This window comes from Schistocerca americana, chromosome 2, assembly GCF_021461395.2.
Source record: "Schistocerca americana isolate TAMUIC-IGC-003095 chromosome 2, iqSchAmer2.1, whole genome shotgun sequence".
In the NCBI taxonomy this organism is placed as follows: domain Eukaryota; kingdom Metazoa; phylum Arthropoda; class Insecta; order Orthoptera; family Acrididae; genus Schistocerca; species Schistocerca americana.
Genome location: NC_060120.1, coordinates 22,097,130 through 22,117,295, shown reverse-complemented (window position 1 = coordinate 22,117,295; position 20,166 = coordinate 22,097,130). Strand labels below are relative to the sequence as shown.

The 20,166-nt window shown below is 43.1% G+C and overlaps 1 protein-coding gene across 1 annotated transcript in view; it reads right to left on the bottom strand.

The window, feature by feature from the left end:
- LOC124589405 (brain-specific angiogenesis inhibitor 1-associated protein 2) overlaps positions 1-20,166 on the bottom strand; it is a 618,821-nt gene that overhangs the window by 174,541 nt on the left and 424,114 nt on the right. The window contains exon 4 of the mRNA XM_047131551.1: positions 592-653. Within this exon, the coding sequence (XP_046987507.1) occupies positions 592-653 (62 nt within the window). The remainder of the gene's footprint in view (positions 1-591; positions 654-20,166) is intronic.

Genomic DNA, 20,166 nt, shown 5'->3' with positions numbered 1-20,166 from the left:
TTCAATTCTTTGTGGTTCTTATGATTAACGTAGTATGAAAACTTGCAGAAAATTGAGCTTCATCTCGGGAAAAAGACATAATTTTTTCGATGGTTTATGCGATTCCGCTGTAGTATACTCATATTTCAGTATTCTCACTAACGAAAGCAAATAAATTTGAGTTTTAAGAGCAGATATTAGACCAATTATCTGCTTTTCGTAATGGCCTAAGTGTGAACCTTATGTAGATGAGGGTAAAACAACCGACGTCAGTTAAGAACAACAAAATAAATTTGGTAACATAAGTAGTGACTGTAAATAAAGTGTTTCTCGACTCATTTCAAATAAAATACTTTCATATCTGTTTGTGAGCAGTACGTCCCTAACGTTTGGCCGTAGCTATTGGTTACATCTCGTATTTAATCGTGAAACTGATAAACTTGCCTGATCCCGACCTATATTTTTATTTTTGGGATACTCATCGATTTTTCAACAGAAAAAGAAATAGAAAGCTGGTTAATGCTCGTTATCATAACACAGAAATTAAGGCATCTAAAGTACCCTGTTATTCAAATCCGCTAAGTTAGCCAGTAACGTATTTTTGTTACTTACAATATTCATCTGTTGCGCGTGAGTCTCCTTGTAGACGTCCACAATCTGCATCAACGCCGACCCTGCAAAGTAAAATAAACAGTACTGATCAATAAGGAAAAAATTGTGCCATTTTATTAGGCGAACCAGATCTAGCACATTAGAAATGATTAGACTGTTACAGTAAATTAAATTGAGCCCTAAGAGATACTGATCTCTTCTCTGCATACGTTAATTACATGTAATTAAGGTACGAATCTTACAGGTGAAAGAAATGTTCGTCTCCATTATTTGAAATACAAAGGGGAGGTGATTACGTGTTTTCTTCTATAACCGGATGATGCGCCACTGTTGGTTAAATCCAAAACGTCACACTTCCGTCACATGGATAAAGCGCATGTTGTGTCTTTGACTTCCACAAACCGTTTGATTCAGTACCATATCAACACGTATTAATGGAAGAACGATCATATGGGCTATCAAACGAAATTTGTGATTGGACTGAATATGTATTCGGTGGACGCTGCATGTTATCTTGCATGGAGAAGTAAGATTAAAGTTTAACATACCAAAGTTTAACGTACCATGTCTTTTCCAAACGGCTTCAATACTTATCGTACGATGTTGTACAGTTCACAGAACAGGTTCGAATATCCCACCAAGAACGTCAATGCACTTTTGAGCTCTAGCGATAACATGTTGTGTTGCATGTTCAGTTGCCTGTGGTTGGTTGCTAATCAATTCAGCCGCGTCCATGGTGCGACGAAGCGTCCATCTCGTGTATTTACGTTCACTTTGTGCACTTCTGATTTCATCCAACCCCATTAACAGAAATCTAAATGTGTGAGTTCAGGTGATCTTGTAGGCCAGGTAATAGCACCGCCACTGCCAATCCAGCGATTAGGGTAGGTGCGGTTGAGATGCTCCCTCACACGTAAGATAACATGTGGAGGGTCATCGTCATGTTCAAAGTACATTCCAGTTCGCTTGGCTAAAGAAACGTCTTTCAGTAGTTCCACAAATGAATTTTCCAAAAGAATGCAGGTACCTCTCTCCCGTCAATCGCTGACTGATAATAACTGGACGTATCAAAAGGTTACCGATCATGCCACACCAAACATTTATGGCAGAACGAACTTGGAAACTGGTATCCACTGAAGCGTGTGTATTTTCCCGTGACCATCGATGATTATTGCGTTTGTTGTTTATTCCACGTCGTGAAAACTGGGCTTCGTCAGTCAATAGTATGTACGAAAGCAAATGACTATAGTCAATCACCCAGTGACAGAATTGAAGTCATTGGGCATTGTCACCAACGTGGAGATTTTGAACACGCTGTTACAGGTTTTCCGCATGTAATGTTTCCCATACACCTGTATGTGGGACATTCATACGCAGGGACATTCTTTGTATGCTCGTACCGGGACTTCGCTCAACACTTGAGATAATATCTTCCTCTTCTTGCAATGTTTGTTGACGTGCATGCTTGGACGAAAAATGTCTACTTGGAAGAGAACCTATTGCACCCAAAGTGATAAACACTTTGGTTAAGATGGTTCAAATGGCTCTAAGCACTATGGGACTTAACATCTGAGGTCGTAAGTCCCCTAGACTTAGAAACTACTTGAACCTAAAAAACCTAAGGACATCACACACATCCATGCGCGAGGCAGGATTCGAACCTGCGACCTTAGCAGGTGTGCGGTTCTGTACTGAAGCGTCTGGAACCGATCGGCCACAGCGGCCGGCAAACACATTGGTAAACACCCTGCGAGTCGGAAAGCACCTGTGGTATAATTCTCTTGCAGCGGTAGCACTACCGCCGCAGAAGCCATAAACGTACACTGTATCTGCGTATTCCTCAATAATGTAGACGTGTGGCATTGTTAACAGCGCTTTCACGAACACTGTTAACACCATACACTACACAGGTAACCGATCCGTCGCCGGTAATTACTCAATGCCGCTTACACGGCACAACTGCGCAAACAACGGGTGGTGATTGTACTACGTACGTCACATGGTCATAATACGTCGTAGGTTGCATAGCGTAAACATGAAATGTACTCGTACATTGTTTTCAGGAAAAGCTCGTTACGGTCCAGTTGTACTGCATATACGTTCACGTTGTGCACATCAATTTTGCGAAATTAAAGTTCCTTTCAATACCTATACCTCCCTAACGAAGCATGTGCGGACCTATGTTCATTTAAAATTTTTTGTTCAGAATTACTTATACTATCACTGTGTAAAATATTGACCTTTCCTCATCAAACACCCCATACACACACACACACACACACACACACACACACACACACACACACACACTAGTTAATGATTGATTAGCATCTCGTTAATAATCTGTAAGTGAAAATGAACTATGTACCTATATTTGTAGATGAGTGCGCTACACAGATATTAGGTTGGTGCATAAGTTCATAGCGTTTTTGTCTTCATGTTGGTTTTCGGGTTGCTATGGTTTTATTAATCGATGGTGATTTTTTTATCTGCAGATCACTGTTCTATCTGAGTTTACATATTGTCATTTGGAGATAGTGAGTGGAGCTGTGGACGCTAGAAAATGGAGTGACAAGTGGAGAAATCGGAACATTTTTCGACGTATGTCTCTGAGTTCAATAGAGTGGTGACAGCAGCAAAGGCCGCCAAAAACATTTGTGCGCCATTTATAAGGATAATGCCACTGCACAGAGCACGGCAAGAAAATGGTTTTCTCGTTTTAAGGAGGATTGTTTTGACGTGAGGGACTCTCCACGTTCAGAAAGACCTCGAGCGTCTGATGAAGATCGCTTAAACGCATTAATCGACAATGATCCACGTGAGCGTTCTCGAGAATTGGCACATGTGGTTCACTGTGAACATTCCCCTATTGTGCGGCTTTTGAGTGCAATGGAGAAGATCCAAAAACCGAGTGTGTGAGTACCGTAGGTTCCAAGCAAAAATCACAAAAAAATCTGCTGGTGTGACCATATGAACATCTCTGCTTGCTGGTCGTCTCTTGGATGCGAACAACACCGACTATTCCTATCCTGTATGACGCTGGTGACGAGAAATGGCGTCTTTATGCTAACATAAGGGAAAGAAAGCACTCGTTGAGCCCAAACAAAGCAGTAACTTTCCGTACTGAGACCTGCTTGCATCCACAAAAGATCATACTATGCGTCTGATGGACCAGTGACGGTGTGGTGTACTACTAACTGCTTCCCTGAGGTGTTACCATCACTGCTAACTTTTACTGTCAACAACTGAGATATCTAGCAGACGCAGTCCAAGAACAACGGCCGTGAAGTGACGCTATGCCATGATAATGTGTGCCTGCATTCTGCTACACTGACAGAAAACACCATACAGGAATTGATGTGGGAAGTCACCCTGCAACCACCTTATTCATCTATCCTCACATTTTCATCTTTTCCGCCCTCTATTACACAACCTCAAGGAACTACCTTTTCGGAAGACTCCGAACACGCTTCGACGAGTTCTTCGCCTCAAAATGACGTCATTTCTACAGTCGCGGTGTCGAACAGTAAACCCAGCGTTGACAGACTGATGTAAATAGTGAAGGAGAATATACTACTGATGACTGAAGTCTCTATTATTTGTATATGTTCTGTTTGTTAAACTTATGGAAAAGCGCTACGAAATTTATGCACCAACCCAATATTTGTATATGTGTATACTAGATATTTGACTTCAATGAAATTAGCTCAGGTTTTGAATCCAAGGATGAATGTGAAGAGTGATCTAGAAAAAGAGTAACCTAAGTTCATCTATGCCGGGACACAACAAAAGAGGAAGGCGATGAAAAAGAAATGTGAAGGTAATGTTACACAAAACAAATATTTACGAGGACATGGTACAAGGGCATGAAAGGCGGACAGTTCAATCTGCTGATTAGAGGTAATATAGTTAGAGATTAATCTTTAGTGTTTAAATCTTGTAGCATTATCAGAAATAGAACGTAGTGGCGTAAACGAAGAATGATAAAGTTAACCTTCTATGATGAATGGACAAACTGTTCGTGTAGATACCTAACATTCTTAAGGGCGATGGAAACTGAAGTTCATTTGTACGTGGAAAGCAGGAGACTTAAGTAAAAGCTGAGCAAAGTAAATCGCTATTAAACCCATAATGTTGAATTAAATAATGAACTGAGAAAAATTCAAAGTTGAGCGATGTAGTACAGGCTAGATTTCAAGTTTAAATCCAGAGTTGAACTGATGTTTTCCAATTCGACTTGTTTAGCTGATTCGATTCCTTTACTTTATCTTCAGGTCACACGTTTGTTTCGACGAGCTTGATACAAGTAGAATCAGTATGAAAGAGTAAAAATGCGAAAAACGCACTCTGAATTGTTCATGTTTGTGTGAACGTGCTGAACCAGTAGACAAGAGAGCCACCCAGGATAATGTGAAGCAGAGGTGCGAGTGGAATTTGAGAGATTATAATTACATGATTCAGTAGTGATAAATAATTAATTTTAATTCAGTGAAGCATGATCTGCGATGGCGAGAGAGTTGGAATGGTGCTCTAGGAAAATAATATTGTAGCCATGCGATATGAATCGCACGGGTTGATATACGCAGAGCGTCTGTGTGAAAAGGTAGTTGCTAAGCTGTGGAGTAACTAGTAACTGAACTGACATTTAAGTGAAAGTAAGGTACTAAGCAACAAAAGATGTGTACATTTGACGCAAACAATAAGTGACATATACCTTAAAAATATAAATTTCACCTGGAAGCATGTGAAACTCAAGAATGTGTGCCTGTGTGTGGAAGCAGTCCCAGAAGTGAACGCGAACCCATACGTGTGTTAGAGAAAAACACTGTGCATAACTCACACAAACACAATCGTAAACGAACTGGGTCTGTGCAGCGTGGGCGGATTGGCAATCCAGGTTGCCAGCTGCCAACATTATTGATGTGGCGTTATAAACTGAGGTGGCATAGCGATATGCACATACACAAATGGCGGTAGCATCACCTACGCGAGATATAAAAGGGCAGTACAATGACGGAGCTGTGATACGTACGAGGGGCGTTTGAAAAGTCCGTGAAAAAATAAAAACTACTTAGATGTTTGGGGTAAACCTTTTTTTATTTTTAGACATAGTCTCCTTTTAGACCTATACACTTCGTCCAACGCTGTTCTAATATGTTGATCCCTTCCGAATAATAGGAATTGTCCAAGTCTGCAAAACAGCTATTAGTTGCTGCAATCACCTCCTCGTTTGAATAAAATCTTTGTCCCGCCAACCATTTCTTCAAATTCGGGAGCAAATAGTAGTCCGAGGGAGCCAAGTCTGGAGAATAGGGGGATGTGGACGAGTTTGAATCCTATTTCCAATAATTTTGTGACCACAACTGCTGAGGTGTTTGTTGGTGCATTGTCGTGATGGAAAGAGACATTTTTGTGGTCCAATCGACGGCGTTTTTCTTGCAGCTTGGTTTTCAAACGGTCCAATAGCGCTGGAAAATATGTACCTGTAATAGTTTTACCCTTTTCCAGATAGTCGATGAAGATTATCCCTCGCGAATCCCAAAAGACAGTCGCCGTAACCTTTCCTGCCGAAGGAATGGTCTTCTCCTTTTTTTGTGCAGATTCTCCCTTGGTAACCAATTGTTTAGATTTTTGTTTGGTCTCAGGAGTATAGTAATGTATCTATGTTTCATCCACAGTGACGAAACGACGCAAACGACGCTTAAAGTCCTGCAGATTCTTCCTGAACAGCTGCAAACCATCCTTGTAACACTTTACATGATTCCGTTTTTGGTCATGCGTGAGCAATCGCGGAGCCCATCTTCCGGATAGCCCTCTCATGTCCAAATGTTTATGCAAAATATTATGTACCAGTTCATTCGAGATGCCCACAGCACTATCAATCTCATGCACCTTAACTCTTCTGTCATCAACCACCAATTCATGGATTTTATCAATGATTTCTGGAGTCGTAACCTCCATGGGGCGACCAGAACGTTCAGCATCACTTGTGCCCATATGGCCACTTCGAAAATTTTGAAACCACCTATAAACTGTTCTAATCGAAGGTGCAGAGTCACCGTAATGTTTACCAAGCATCTCTTTAGTCTCCTGAGGCGTTTTGCCTTTCATAAAGTAATGTTTAATCACCACACGAAATTATTTTTCGTCCATGTTTTGACAATCACTCGACTTCCTTGATTCACATGAATGCCAAACTCAAAGAAATAGCCCAATATGGCTGAAACTTGGTGTGCGTTCTTCCCAAAGATGCTACTAACTAAATATGAGGTTGATACGTGCCGGTGGTGCCATCTCTAGGACTTTGCACGGACTTTTCAAACTCCCCTTGTACGTAGGTAATTCACTTGATGGTTTCCGACATGATTACGACTGTACCTTTGGAGTTAACAGAAGCTGAACGCGGAATAGTTGTTGGAGCTATATGCGTGGGATATTCCATTTCGGAATTCAGTATTCCGAGATCCACAGTGTCAATAATGCCGTGCCGAGAATACGTCACTGCGGCGTTACCACCTCGTCAGATGAGTCCCGATTTCAGTTGGTAAGAGCTACTGGTGGGGTTCGAGTGTGGTGCTGATCCGAGCCAAGTTGTCGACAAGGCACTGTACAAGCTGGTGGCGGCTCCATAATGGTGTGGGCTGTGTTTGCATGAAAGGGACTGCGTCCTCTGGTCCGACTGAACCCATCATTGATTGGAAATGGTTATGTTCGGCTACTTGTAGGCCATTTGCAGTCTTTCATGGACTTTATTTTTGTGGATTACTATGCCCCATGTCACGGGACAATTGTTCGCGATTGGAAAATTCAAGTGAATGATTAGGCCAACCAGATCACCCGTCAAGAATCCCATCGACACTTATGGGACACAATCGAGAGGTTAGTTTGTGCACAAAATCCTGCGCCATCAACATTTACGCAAATATGTGTTCGTATCCAGGCGGTGTGGCTCAATATTGCTGTAAGGTTCTTCGAACAACTTTTTGAGTCCTTGCAGCATCCTTTTGCTGCTTTACGTCAGGAAAATGGAGGTCCGAGACGATATTAGGTGGTATGCCATGAGTTTTGTCACATTACAGCAGCGAATGTAATGCTTTACTATCCACAAATTCTAACGAAAGGCAAGACTACAGAGACGCTTAATTATTGCTGTGTGTAAGTGGCGAATATTTACAAAACCAGACAAGTGAGTGGGGATCCAAGCCAAATGAGGAAACTGGTCTGAAAAGAAGGAGAACGTCGTGTAAAGTCATTAGAAATGATTCCTTACGGACCGCTGACCTCTAACATTCATGATTTCGGGCTCTATGGTAGTGTCATTTTGAGATGAGATGTGGCAAGAGATCATACCTCTACCTCCTGTTTGTGTAATCGTTTCCATTATTTCTTCCTCAGGAAGCCCATAATTTTATGCCCGTTTAGTTACACTCCTGGAAATTGAAATAAGAACACCGTGAATTCATTGTCCCAGGAAGGGGAAACTTTATTGACACATTCCTGGGGTCAGATACATCACATGATCACACTGACAGAACCACAGGCACATAGACACAGGCAACAGAGCATGCACAATGTCGGCACTAGAATAGTGTATATCCACCATTCGCAGCAATGCAGGCTGCTATTCTCCCATGGAGACGATCGTAGAGATGCTGGATGTAGTCCTGTGGAACGGCTTGCCATGCCATTTCCACCTGGCGCCTCAGTTGGACCAGCGTTCGTGCTGGACGTGCAGACCGCGTGAGACGACGCTTCATCCAGTCCCAAACATGCTCAATGGGGGACAGATCCGGAGATCTTGCTGGCCAGGGTAGTTGACTTACACCTTCTAGAGCACGTTGGGTGGCACGGGATACATGCGGACGTGCATTGTCCTGTTGGAACAGCAAGTTCCCTTGCCGGTCTAGGAATGGTAGAACGATGGGTTCGATGACGGTTTGGATGTACCGTGCACTATTCAGTGTCCCCTCGACGATCACCAGTGGTGTACGGCCAGTGTAGGAGGTCGCTCCCCACACCATGATGCCGGGTGTTGGCCCTGTGTGCCTCGGTCGTATGCAGTCCTGATTGTGGCGCTCACCTGCACGGCGCCAAACACGCATACGACCATCATTGGCACCAAGGCAGAAGCGACTCTCATCGCTGAAGACGACACGTCTCCATTCGTCCCTCCATTCACGCCTGTCGCGACACCACTGGAGGCGGGCTGCACGATGTTGGGGCGTGAGCGGAAGACGGCCTACCGGTGTGCGGGACCGTAGCCCAGCTTCATGGAGACGGTTGCGAATGGTCCTCGCCGATACCCCAGGAGCAACAGTGTCCCTAATTTGCTGGGAAGTGGCGGTGCGGTCCCCTACGGCACTGCGTAGGATCCTACGGTCTTGGCGTGCATCCGTGCGTCGCTGCGGTCCGGTCCCAGGTCGACGGGCACGTGCACCTTCCGCCGACCACTGGCGACAACATCGATATACTGTGGAGACCTCACGCCCCACGTGTTGAGCAATTCGGCGGTACGTCCACCCGGCCTCCCGCATGCCCACTATACGCCCTCGCTCAAAGTCCGTCAACTGCACATACGGTTCACGTCCACGCTGTCGCGGCATGCTACCAGTGTTAAAGACTGCGATGGAGCTCCGTATGCCACGGCAAACTGGCTGACACTGACGGCGGCGGTGCACAAATGCTGCACAGCTAGCGCCATTCGACGACCAACACCGCGGTTCCTGGTGTGTCCGCTGTGCCGTGCGTGTGATCATTGCTTGTACAGCCCTCTCGCAGTGTCCGGTGCAAGTATGGTGGGTCTGACACACCGGTGTCAATGTGTTCTTTTTTCCATTTCCAGGAGTGTATTTTTCATACCCTTAGTTCACGGCCATCTGGGATGGAGGGCCAAGCAGTAACTTCGTCTTTGCTGAAAACCCATAAGATGTCTTAACCAGTCATATCCTCACAACAGCTTGCTCAATCCTACAAACTCAACTGACTCCCGATCAAGATTACTTCATGACAGCATATTTACCAAGCAACAAAACAAAGAGTAACTTACCTGTTAAAGCCTGTTAATGACTAATGCAACAACGAATCGACTGATGAAACAAATAAATTCGGTAAAATTCCTGATGAACGAAAGTGTCACATCTCCGCTTAGCTATTAAAACGTGTCACACCTGAGTATAAAGGTATTGTAGTAAGGAGTATGTAAATATTTTGTGGATCGCAAACTACAATATCAAAGGACTTTTTCCAGAAGAAACTAATCGCTTATAAAAAGAAACCTCATTAGTAAAAATCTGAAATAATTTGAAGCATATCTTGGAAAGTGAAATAGTTCATTGTACAATAAATGTCTCATGAGGTTGCAGGCGATTTTCAGTTTTGCTGAGTTTTCCGCGGAACAAGCCATAATGGGAAAGCGTAAGTAATAAATATACCCCAGACAGAAAAAGCTGTCCAACCTCATTAGTAGCACGAGCAACGATAACGCCAAACTTTTCAAATGTAACGAAATAACTAACAAAACTTTTCTGTGCTTTGTTCCACTATTGGAAATTTCTTGAACCTAATTTTGAAAACTCCAGACTACAAAACTCATTCACAAAATGATAAAAACTTGCGGTGGAAGAGAAATATTTGTTTCACTCTAAAGCCAAATAACGAACGGAAAAAATTCTGTATCGTACGAAAATCTTTTCCTGAAACATGTATACTCAGCCAAGGTAAAACCCTATTCAGACTCGAAATATATTTTGAATTGTAAAAGCAACTGGAATAGAATGGCGCCATACTTATGCAGTCGCCATTGAGGGTGATGTACAGTCAGGCGGCAAATGTGACGGTCCAGCTTCTAATACCATGCCGGACACACGTCTGCCCGGTGTAGTGCAGCAACGTGGCAGCGACTCAAGAAATCGTTGGAAATCCTCTGCAGAAATATTAGGCCATGCTGCCTCTGTAGCCGTCCATAATTGCGAGAGTGCTGCCGGTGGAGGAGTTTGTGTACGAACTGACCTCTCGATTTTGTCCCATAAACGTTCGACGTGTGGCAAAATCTTTGCTCGAATTGTGCTGAAAGAGGGTAATAGGAAAAATGACCTTGAAGTATTACTTGGTTCTTTCAATTTGACACCCGTTATTGATTTTCCTACTCGGGTGGTAAAGGATAGCAGCTCACTGATAGATAACTTCTTTATAGACCAAGATAAGTTTAACCAGATAAATGCTCAGCCTGTTGAGAATGGTCTTTCTGATCATGGTGCACAGCTGGTTACAATATATGACATAGCTCCATTCAGCAATACTAAACAGTCCTCCAAAGTAGTACGTTCAGTCAACGATTTAACAATTGCAAATTTCAGGGAAAGCCTACAGCAGTTAGACTGGGATGAGGTGTACCGTGAACCTGATGCCAGTTTAAAATATAATTTATTTCATGACATTTTTGTAAATGCATTTGAAAACTGCTTCCCCAAGAAAATAGTTAAATATACTCGTAAGAAACCTTGTAACAAACCATGGCTTACTAAGGGTATAAAAATATCTTGTAACCGGAAAAGGGAAATGTATCTGACAGCAAGAAAGAGTAGTGACCCAGAAACTATCAAAAATTATAAAAACTACTGTGTTATATTAAGAAAAGTTATTAAAAAATCCAGGAGTATGTGTATCATGTCTGAAATCAGCAACTCTGATAATAAAATTAAAACAATTTGGAATATTATTAAAAGAGAAACAGGTCAACCAAGAGCAGAGGAAGACAGTATTACCATCAAATTGAATGAAAACTTTACGAACAAAAAGTCAGAAGTTGAAAATATTTTTAATAATCATTTTCTAAATGTTGTGGATATAGTAGGATCCAGGTGTTCATTAGAAGATGCTAGGCTGTTAATGGAAGAGGCCATACCTATGCAATTTGATACAATTGAAATCTCACCCACTTCTCCCTCTGAAATTAGGAAAATAATAAACTTGCTTAAAAGCAAAAACTCACATGGAATTGATGGCATTTCCAGCAAAATACTAAAAGCTTGTTCTCAACAGATAAGTAAGATTCTCAGCCACCTGTGTAATAGCTCTCTGGAACAGGGCATTTTCCCTGATAGACTGAAATATGCTATTGTTATACCTTTGCATAAAAAGGGGGATAGATCTGATGTCAACAATTACCGTCCAATCTCCCTTCTAACAGCTTTATCCAAAATTTTTGAGAAAGTAATGTATTCAAGAGTAGCTTCACATATCTGTAAAAATGAAATACTAACAAAATGTCAGTTTGGTTTCCAGAAAGGTTTTTCAACAGAAAATGCCATATATGCTTTCACCAGTCAAATTTTGAATGATCTGAATAACCGAACACCTCCCATTGGGATTTTTTGTGATCTCTCAAAGGCTTTTGATTGTGTAAATCATGAAATTCTGCTAGACAAGCTCAAGTATTGTGGCATGAGTGGGACATTGCACAAATGGTTTAATTCGTACCTAACTGGAAGAGTGCAGAAAGTTGAAATAAGTAGTTCTCGTAACATGCAAAGATCAGCACATTCCTCAAACTGGGGAACAATCAAGAATGGGGTTCCACAAGGGTCAGTCTTGGGTCCTTTGTTGTTCTTATTATATATTAATGACTTGCCATTCTATATTCATGAAGAGGCAAAGTTAGTTCTCTTTGCTGATGATACAAGTATAGTAATCACACCTGAGAAACAAGAATTAACTGATGAAATTGTCAATACTGTCTTTCAGAAAATTACTAAGTGGTTCCTTGTAAACGGACTCTCACTGAATTTTGATAAGACACAGTACATACAGTTCCGTACAGTGAATGGTATGACGCCATTAATAAATATAGACCTTAATCAGAAGCATATAGCTAAGGTAGAATATTCCAAATTTTTAGGTATGTCCATTGATGAGAGACTAAATTGGAAGAAACACATTGATGATCTGCTGAAACGTTTGAGTTCAGCTACTTATGCAATAAGGGTCATTGCAAATTTTGGTGATAAACATCTTAGTAAATTAGCTTACTACGCATATTTTCACTCATTGCTTTCATATGGCATCATATTTTGGGTTAATTCATCACTGAGGAATAAAGTATTTATTGCACAGAAGCGTGTAATCAGAATAATAGCTGGAGTCCACCCAAGATCATCCTGCAGACATTTATTTAAGGATCTAGGGATATTCACAGTAGCTTCTCAGTATACACTCCTGGAAATTGAAATAAGAACACCGTCAATTCATTGTCCCAGGAAGGGGAAACTTTATTGACACATTCCTGGGGTCAGATACATCACATGATCACACTGACAGAACCACAGACACATAGACACAGGCAACAGAGCATGCACAATGTCGGCACTAGTACAGTGTATATCCAGCTTTCGCAGCAATGCAGGCTGCTATTCTCCCATGGAGACGATCGTAGAGATGCTGGATGTAGTCCTGTGGAACGGCTTGCCATGCCATTTCCACCTGGCGCCTCAGTTGGACCAGCGTTCGTGCTGGACGTGCAGACCGCGTGAGACGACGCTTCATCCAGTCCCAAACATGCTCAATGGGGGACAGATCCGGAGATCTTGCTGGCCAGGGTAGTTGACTTACACCTTCTAGAGCACGTTGGGTGGCACGGGACACATGCGGACGTGCATTGTCCTGTTGGAACAGCAAGTTCCCTTGCCGGTCTAGGAATGGTAGAACGATGGGTTCGATGACGGTTTGGATGTACCGTGCACTATTCAGTGTCCCCTCGACGATCACCAGTGGTGTACGGCCAGTGTAGGAGATCGCTCCCCACACCATGATGCCGGGTGTTGGCCCTGTGTGCCTCGGTCGTATGCAGTCCTGATTGTGGCGCTCACCTGCACGGCGCCAAACACGCATACGACCATCATTGGCACCAAGGCAGAAGCGACTCTCATCGCTGAAGACGACACGTCGCCATTCGTCCCTCCATTCACGCCTGTCGCGACACCACTGGAGGCGGGCTGCACGATGTTGGGGCGTGAGCGGAAGACGGCCTAACGGTGTGCGGGACCGTAGCCCAGCTTCATGGAGACGGTTGCGAATGGTCCTCGCCGATACCCCAGGAGCAACAGTGTCCCTAATTTGCTGGGAAGTGGCGGTGCGGTCCCCTACGGCACTGCGTAGGATCCTACGGTCTTGGCGTGCATCCGTGCGTCGCTGCGGTCCGGTCCCAGGTCGACGGGCACGTGCACCTTCCGCCGACCACTGGCGACAACATCGATATACTGTGGAGACCTCACGCCCCACGTGTTGAGCAATTCGGCGGTACGTCCACCCGGCCTCCCGCATGCCCACTATACGCCCTCGCTCAAAGTCCGTCAACTGCACATACGGTTCACGTCCACGCTGTCGCGGCATGCTACCAGTGTTAAAGACTGCGATGGAGCTCCGTATGCCACGGCAAACTGGCTGACACTGACGGCGGCGGTGCACAAATGCTGCGCAGCTAGCGCCATTCGACGGCCAACACCGCGGTTCCTGGTGTGTCCGCTGTGCCGTGCGTGTGATCATTGCTTGTACAGCCCTCTCGCAGTGTCCGGAGCAAGTATGGTGGGTCTGACACACCGGTGTCAATGTGTTCTTTTTTCCATTTCCAGGAGTGTATATACTCTCTTATGAAATTTGTTATTAACAAACAAACCCAATTCAAAAGTAATAGCAGTGTGCATAACTACAATACTAGGAGAAAGGACGATCTTCACTATTCAAGATTAAATTTAACTTTGGCACAGAAAGGGGTGAATTATACTGGCACTAAAGTCTTTGGTCACTTACCAAATAGTATCAAAAGTCTGACAGATAACCAACAAGTATTTAAGAAGAAATTAAAAGAATTTCTGAATGACAACTCCTTCTACTCCATAGAGGAATTTTTAGATATAAATCAAGAAAAAAAATATTAAAAAAATAAAAAAAATAAAAAAAAAAAAATAAAAAAACACAAAAAAAGTAGTTATATTAACTTAAGTATGTTGTTAAATTAACCTAATTATGTCATGTATTGGAAAATTCGACTCGTTCCACATCATTACGAAATATCGTATTCATGATCCATGGAACTAGTATTAATCTAATCTAATCTAATCTAATCTGTTCTTCAGACCAATTGCCAACAACTGTGGCCTGGTGACACGACGCACTGTAATCAAAAGAATCTATCGTTGTTTGGGACATGAAGTCCATGAATGGCTCCAAATAGTCTCCAAGTAGCCGAATATAATCATTTTCAGGCAATGATCGGTTCAGGTGGACCAGAGGACCCAGTCCCTTCAATGTAAACACTGGGCACACCGTGATGGAGCCACCATCAGCTTCAACGGTGCTTCGTTGACGACTTAGGTCCATGGCTTCGTGGTACCTACGCTACATTTGAGACCTACCATCAGCTCTTACCAACTGAAATCGGGACTCATCTGACGAGGCCACGGTTTTCTGGTCGTGTGGTACAGATGTGCAAACTCATTCATCCTTGGGAGCTAGTTCACTGGTGATCGCTCTTTTTTGGGAACCGTTCATTTTTACTCGTTTACTGTTCATTTGAGCATGGAATATGGTTCTTATGAAAAACTGAAAATTAGTAGCATGGGTGACTGAAGATTGAATGCGCCAAAAGCGGGCACTTGCCTCCCCCTGGAGTACAGAGTTTTTATTCATTACAGTATTCTCACACACTTGTAGAAATAATTTTCGTGATTCCGCAAAAACTCTCGTTTAGCCAACTGTAGCGTTATGTGGCTCACCGCAGTGAAATAATATAAGGTGGAACACGAAAATCCGGCCACGAATACAGACTGCTCGCCTAATACGCACGATTTGTGACCGCTACGAGCAGTGTAGATAAACATGTCATGATTAGGCACTGAAGAAGTAACAAATAAGCTAATGCAAACAACAACTTCGAAACAATAGATGACGGTTGGTGGGTGATAATGAGCAGTCTAGTGCTCGGGGTCGATTCTTCGTGCGCCGCCCTGTACCACTGAAATAATATTGCAGAAGTTATCACATTCTCTTTATAAAATGTGACACCAGACACTCTATTATGGAGTGCGGGCGTTATTGGGTTGTAAGTCGGTCTGCCTTCCATAACAATGAACATGCTGTTTTACAATGGATCAAGAAAGGACGGAAAATGGCCACTCGTCTGTGCAATGCCGACTTCTTTTGCATGTGTAACAACAAAAAACTTGCGTTTTTATAAACATGTCTTCTGCTGTTTATCGTAATAGTGAAGTAAGCTGATATGCCCTTTTGTTGCCTGAAAAGATGCATGTATTGCATACTACATAATTCTCATGGAATTTGCGTAATTATAAAATATATTTTAATTACTGGTCTTGGACGTTGAATAGCATATGAGACGAACCAAAAGTCCAGAGTTCAAAAAAATGTTTGAAACAGATCTAAAATGGGCGTGCGCAGCGAACGAAACGCGCAGCCACTCGACACTAAACTAACTATGAGCATTAGGCAGTGGAACTTCGACGAGTGGCCACACGAAGAAGGACGAGTCAGGCCGAGAGAGCCCGAGGCCGAGACAGAAACGAACGGGACCGAGGCTGGAACGAGATCAGCCGACGTGCCGTTGCGGGACCGAGACCGACCGTTTTGCGTTTCCGGGAACCATAAGTAGAAAGCTGCGACCGAAGTGAACTATGAGAAACCGTTCCTTAGAATTCGTTCCTCGTTCTTTCTGTTCATCTTGGTGAACCAGTCCTATGGACCCGTCAGTTCGCGAGCGACCCATCTCCATCGTGTATGGTCCAACCGATATGGTCACGAGTCAACGAGAGGCGCTGCAGGAGATGTTGTGGTGTTAGCAACGGGGACATCGTCGGTCGTCTGCTGCCGTAGTCCATTAACGCCAGATTTCCCCGCACAGTCCTATCGGACACGTTTGTCGTGCGTCCCACGTTGATCTCTGTGGTTCTTTCACGCCGTGTTTCTTGTCTGTTAGGACTGGCAGAGTTCTACGCAAACACCGCTGCTCTCGGTCTTTAAGGGGCTCCGGAACGCCCTATACTTGCAATGTTAAAATAACGCTCGTAAATTACATCTTTCCTCACAAAGTATTTGAGGCAGGAAGTTGAACTTTTTACAGATTATTTATTGCAATATGGGCTACAACTTACCACAGGGATTTTACAAAATTTTAGTTCAGTTATTAAAGATGATTTTTTTTCAATTGTAATGAAAATTCACAACATTTTTTTGCAATTTTTTATTTATATATTAAAAAATATACAGTTTTTTGGAAAAAGGCTGTGTTAAATTATGCACAAGGTACTGTGTAACATTTACTGAAAGTTTGAAACAAATATGTTTGGAAGATCCTTAGAAAACATGTAATTAGTATGAGAAAATAAAAGTTTTGGGAATCGAGCGACAAAGATTCTATTAACTTTTTAGTGCATTCCAGGTACATAGGATGGATTATCTTCATCCTCTGCAAACTCCTCCTCCAGCTTCCTCTTGTTCCTCCTCTTGTTTACTCTTGCTTGTATTTCTAGACTCTTTACAGCCCTGTCTGCAGCCCGAAGGCGTTCCTTGTCTAAAGCAAGCATCGCTCGTTGTTGTGTTCGTAGATTTTGCTACCATTTTCTTCAGTTGCAGTTACTGCAACACTGTTCCAAAAGGTGGTCATGTATGAACTCTTATCACATTTCAGTTGTATTTCACTAGCAAGTCCTACGTGCTTTATTATGGAGAGTTCCAGACCAACTTCACTACAATGAATACGTCTTACACAGTTTGAAAAAATTCCTTTGAGAACCGACATATCAAATATTTCATTCACATCCGATTCGCCCATAAAACATTCATAGTTTTCACTCATTGAACCAAGCTTCTTCTGTGAAGTATTTTCTTTCCCTCTTTGACTGCTATGGGCAGGTGTACTTGAGAGGTTAGGTTCACTCACTTGGTTATCGTCTTTATTGTTTACAGTAATAACACATACCTTTGGCATTCCAACATTTCTCCTTTTCTTAAAAGCCTTCAGAGGATTTCTAATAACTTTACTTTTACTCATTATTATACTTCAACAAAACAGAGACTCAAGAAACAGATTTAATTACGAATATTTTCGAGATAACGACAGAGTAAATAAACAAGAAACAATCGACAATCACACCAGCGATATATATTGAATCATCACAGGTTAGCCACAACACATACTTTATCTCACATCACTAAAATGTACCTGATGAACACGGACGTTAATAATAACACCATTTGGCAGCAGTTTAACAGCGCCACAGTGGGTCACGCCCATGTAGAACACATTTCAAAAAAAATTTAAAAATAGTTGTAGTCTTCGGAATTGAATAAATTATATATCTATTAAAAGGTAATAGTCTGCAGATTCAGAAAACGCAAAAAAGTAAAAATTGAACTTTTCATGATTTTGAGCCTTTCCGGAGCCCCTTAAGTGAAGGCGGCTGGTCACTGCGTTGCCCATGGTGAGAGGCAATGCCTCAAATCTGGTATTCTCGCCACAATCTTGGCAGTGTGGATCTCGGAGTATTGGATTCCTTGACGATTTACGAAATGCAATGTCCCACGCCTCTAACTCCAACTACCACTCAACATTCAAAGACTATTAATTTCCGTCATGCGGCCATAATTACGTAGGAAACCTTTTCACATGAATCACCTGAGTACAAAAAACCGCTCCGCCAATGCACTGCCCTTTTTTTACCTTGTGTACGCGACACTACCGCCATCTGAATGCGTACATATCGCTATCCCATGACTTCTGTCACTACACTGTAACTGATCACGTTACGTGTAATTAGTGCAATGTTTTATCTCTGCTTGTGTTCGAGCAGAGATCTGATGGCGGTATATGGGCGGGAATTTATGGTTTCTTGCCGTTATTCTTTTCAGCTCGCTAGAACAATCAATGAATAAAATACGGTATTCGCATATCAAAATACGCCATTCTGTCTCTCTCTGTAAAACCAGCGACTAGACGTCAAAAGATACTGTAATTGTATCATTTACATATTAACAGGGAATGTTCAGGTGTACTTAAAAGTGACTGCGTCCCTGATTGAAAATAACCGAATTGTTTATATTAACGGTAAATAGTCAATTGATGATTTCCAGTAAACCATCTACTTTCTTTCGTGACACTGAAAGCGCAATTTTTTTTCCGAAGATTAACTTCATCTTAGTTTACGTAAAGTAAGATTTATTTACGAATGTTACTAGCAGGTAGGACAAGTACACTGCTGGCCATAAAAACTGCTACACCACGAAGATGACGTCCTACAGACGCGAAATTTAACCGACAGGAAGAGGCTGCTGTGATATGCATATGATTAGCTTTTCACAGCATTCACAAGAGGTTGGCGTCGGTGGCGACACCTACAACGTGCTGACATGAGGAAAGTTTCCAACCGATATCTCATACACGAACAGCAGTTAAACGGCGTTGCCTGGTGAGCAGTTGTTGTGATGCCTCGTGTAAGGAGGAGAAATGCGTACCATCACGTTTCCGACTTTGACAAAGGTCGCATTGTAGCCTATCGCGATTGCGATTTATCGTATCGCAACATTGCTGCTCGCGTTAGTCGAGATCCAATGACTGTTAGCAGAATATGGAATCGGTGGGATCAGGAGGGTAATACGGAACGCCGTGCTGGATCCCAACGGCCTCGTATCACTAGCAGTCGAGTTGACAGGCATCTTATCCGCAAGTCTGTAACGGATCGTGCAGCCACGTCTCGATTCCTGAGTCAACAGATGGGGACGTTTGCAAGTCAGCAACCATCTGCACGAACAGTTGGACGACGTTTGCAGCTGAAAGGACTATCAGCTCGGAGACCATGGCTGCGGTTACCCTTGACGCTGCTTTACAGACAGGAGCGCTTGCGATGGTGTACTCAACGACGAACCTGAGTGCACGAATGGCAAAAAGTCACTTTTTCGGATGAATCCAGGTTCTGTTTACAGCATCATGATGGCCGCATCCCTGTTTGGCGACATCGCGGTGAAAGCACATTGGAAGCGTGTATTCGTCATCGCCATACTGGAGTATCACCGGCGTGATGGTATTGGGTGCCATTGGTTACAAATTCGGTCATCTCTTGTTCGCATTGACGGCACTTTGAACAGTGGACGTTACATTTCAGATGTGTTACGACCCGTGGCACGACCCGTGGCACTACCCTTCATTCGATCCCTGCGAAACCCTACATTTCAGCAGGATGACGCACGACCGCATGTTGCAGGTCCTGTACGGCCTTTCTGGATACAGAAAATGTTCTACTGCTGCCCTGGCCAGCACATTCTCCAGATCTCTCACCAATTGAAAACGTCTGGTCAATGGTGGCGGAGCAACTGGCTCGTCATAATACGCCAGTCACTACTCTTGATGCACTGTGGTATCGTGTTGAAGCTGCATGGGCAGCTGTACCTGCACATGCCATCCAGGCTCTGTCTGAGTCAATGCTCAGGCGACTGAAGGGCGTTATGACGGCCAGAGGTTGTTGTTGTCGGTACTGATTTCTCAGGATCTATGCGCCCAAATTGCGTGAAAAT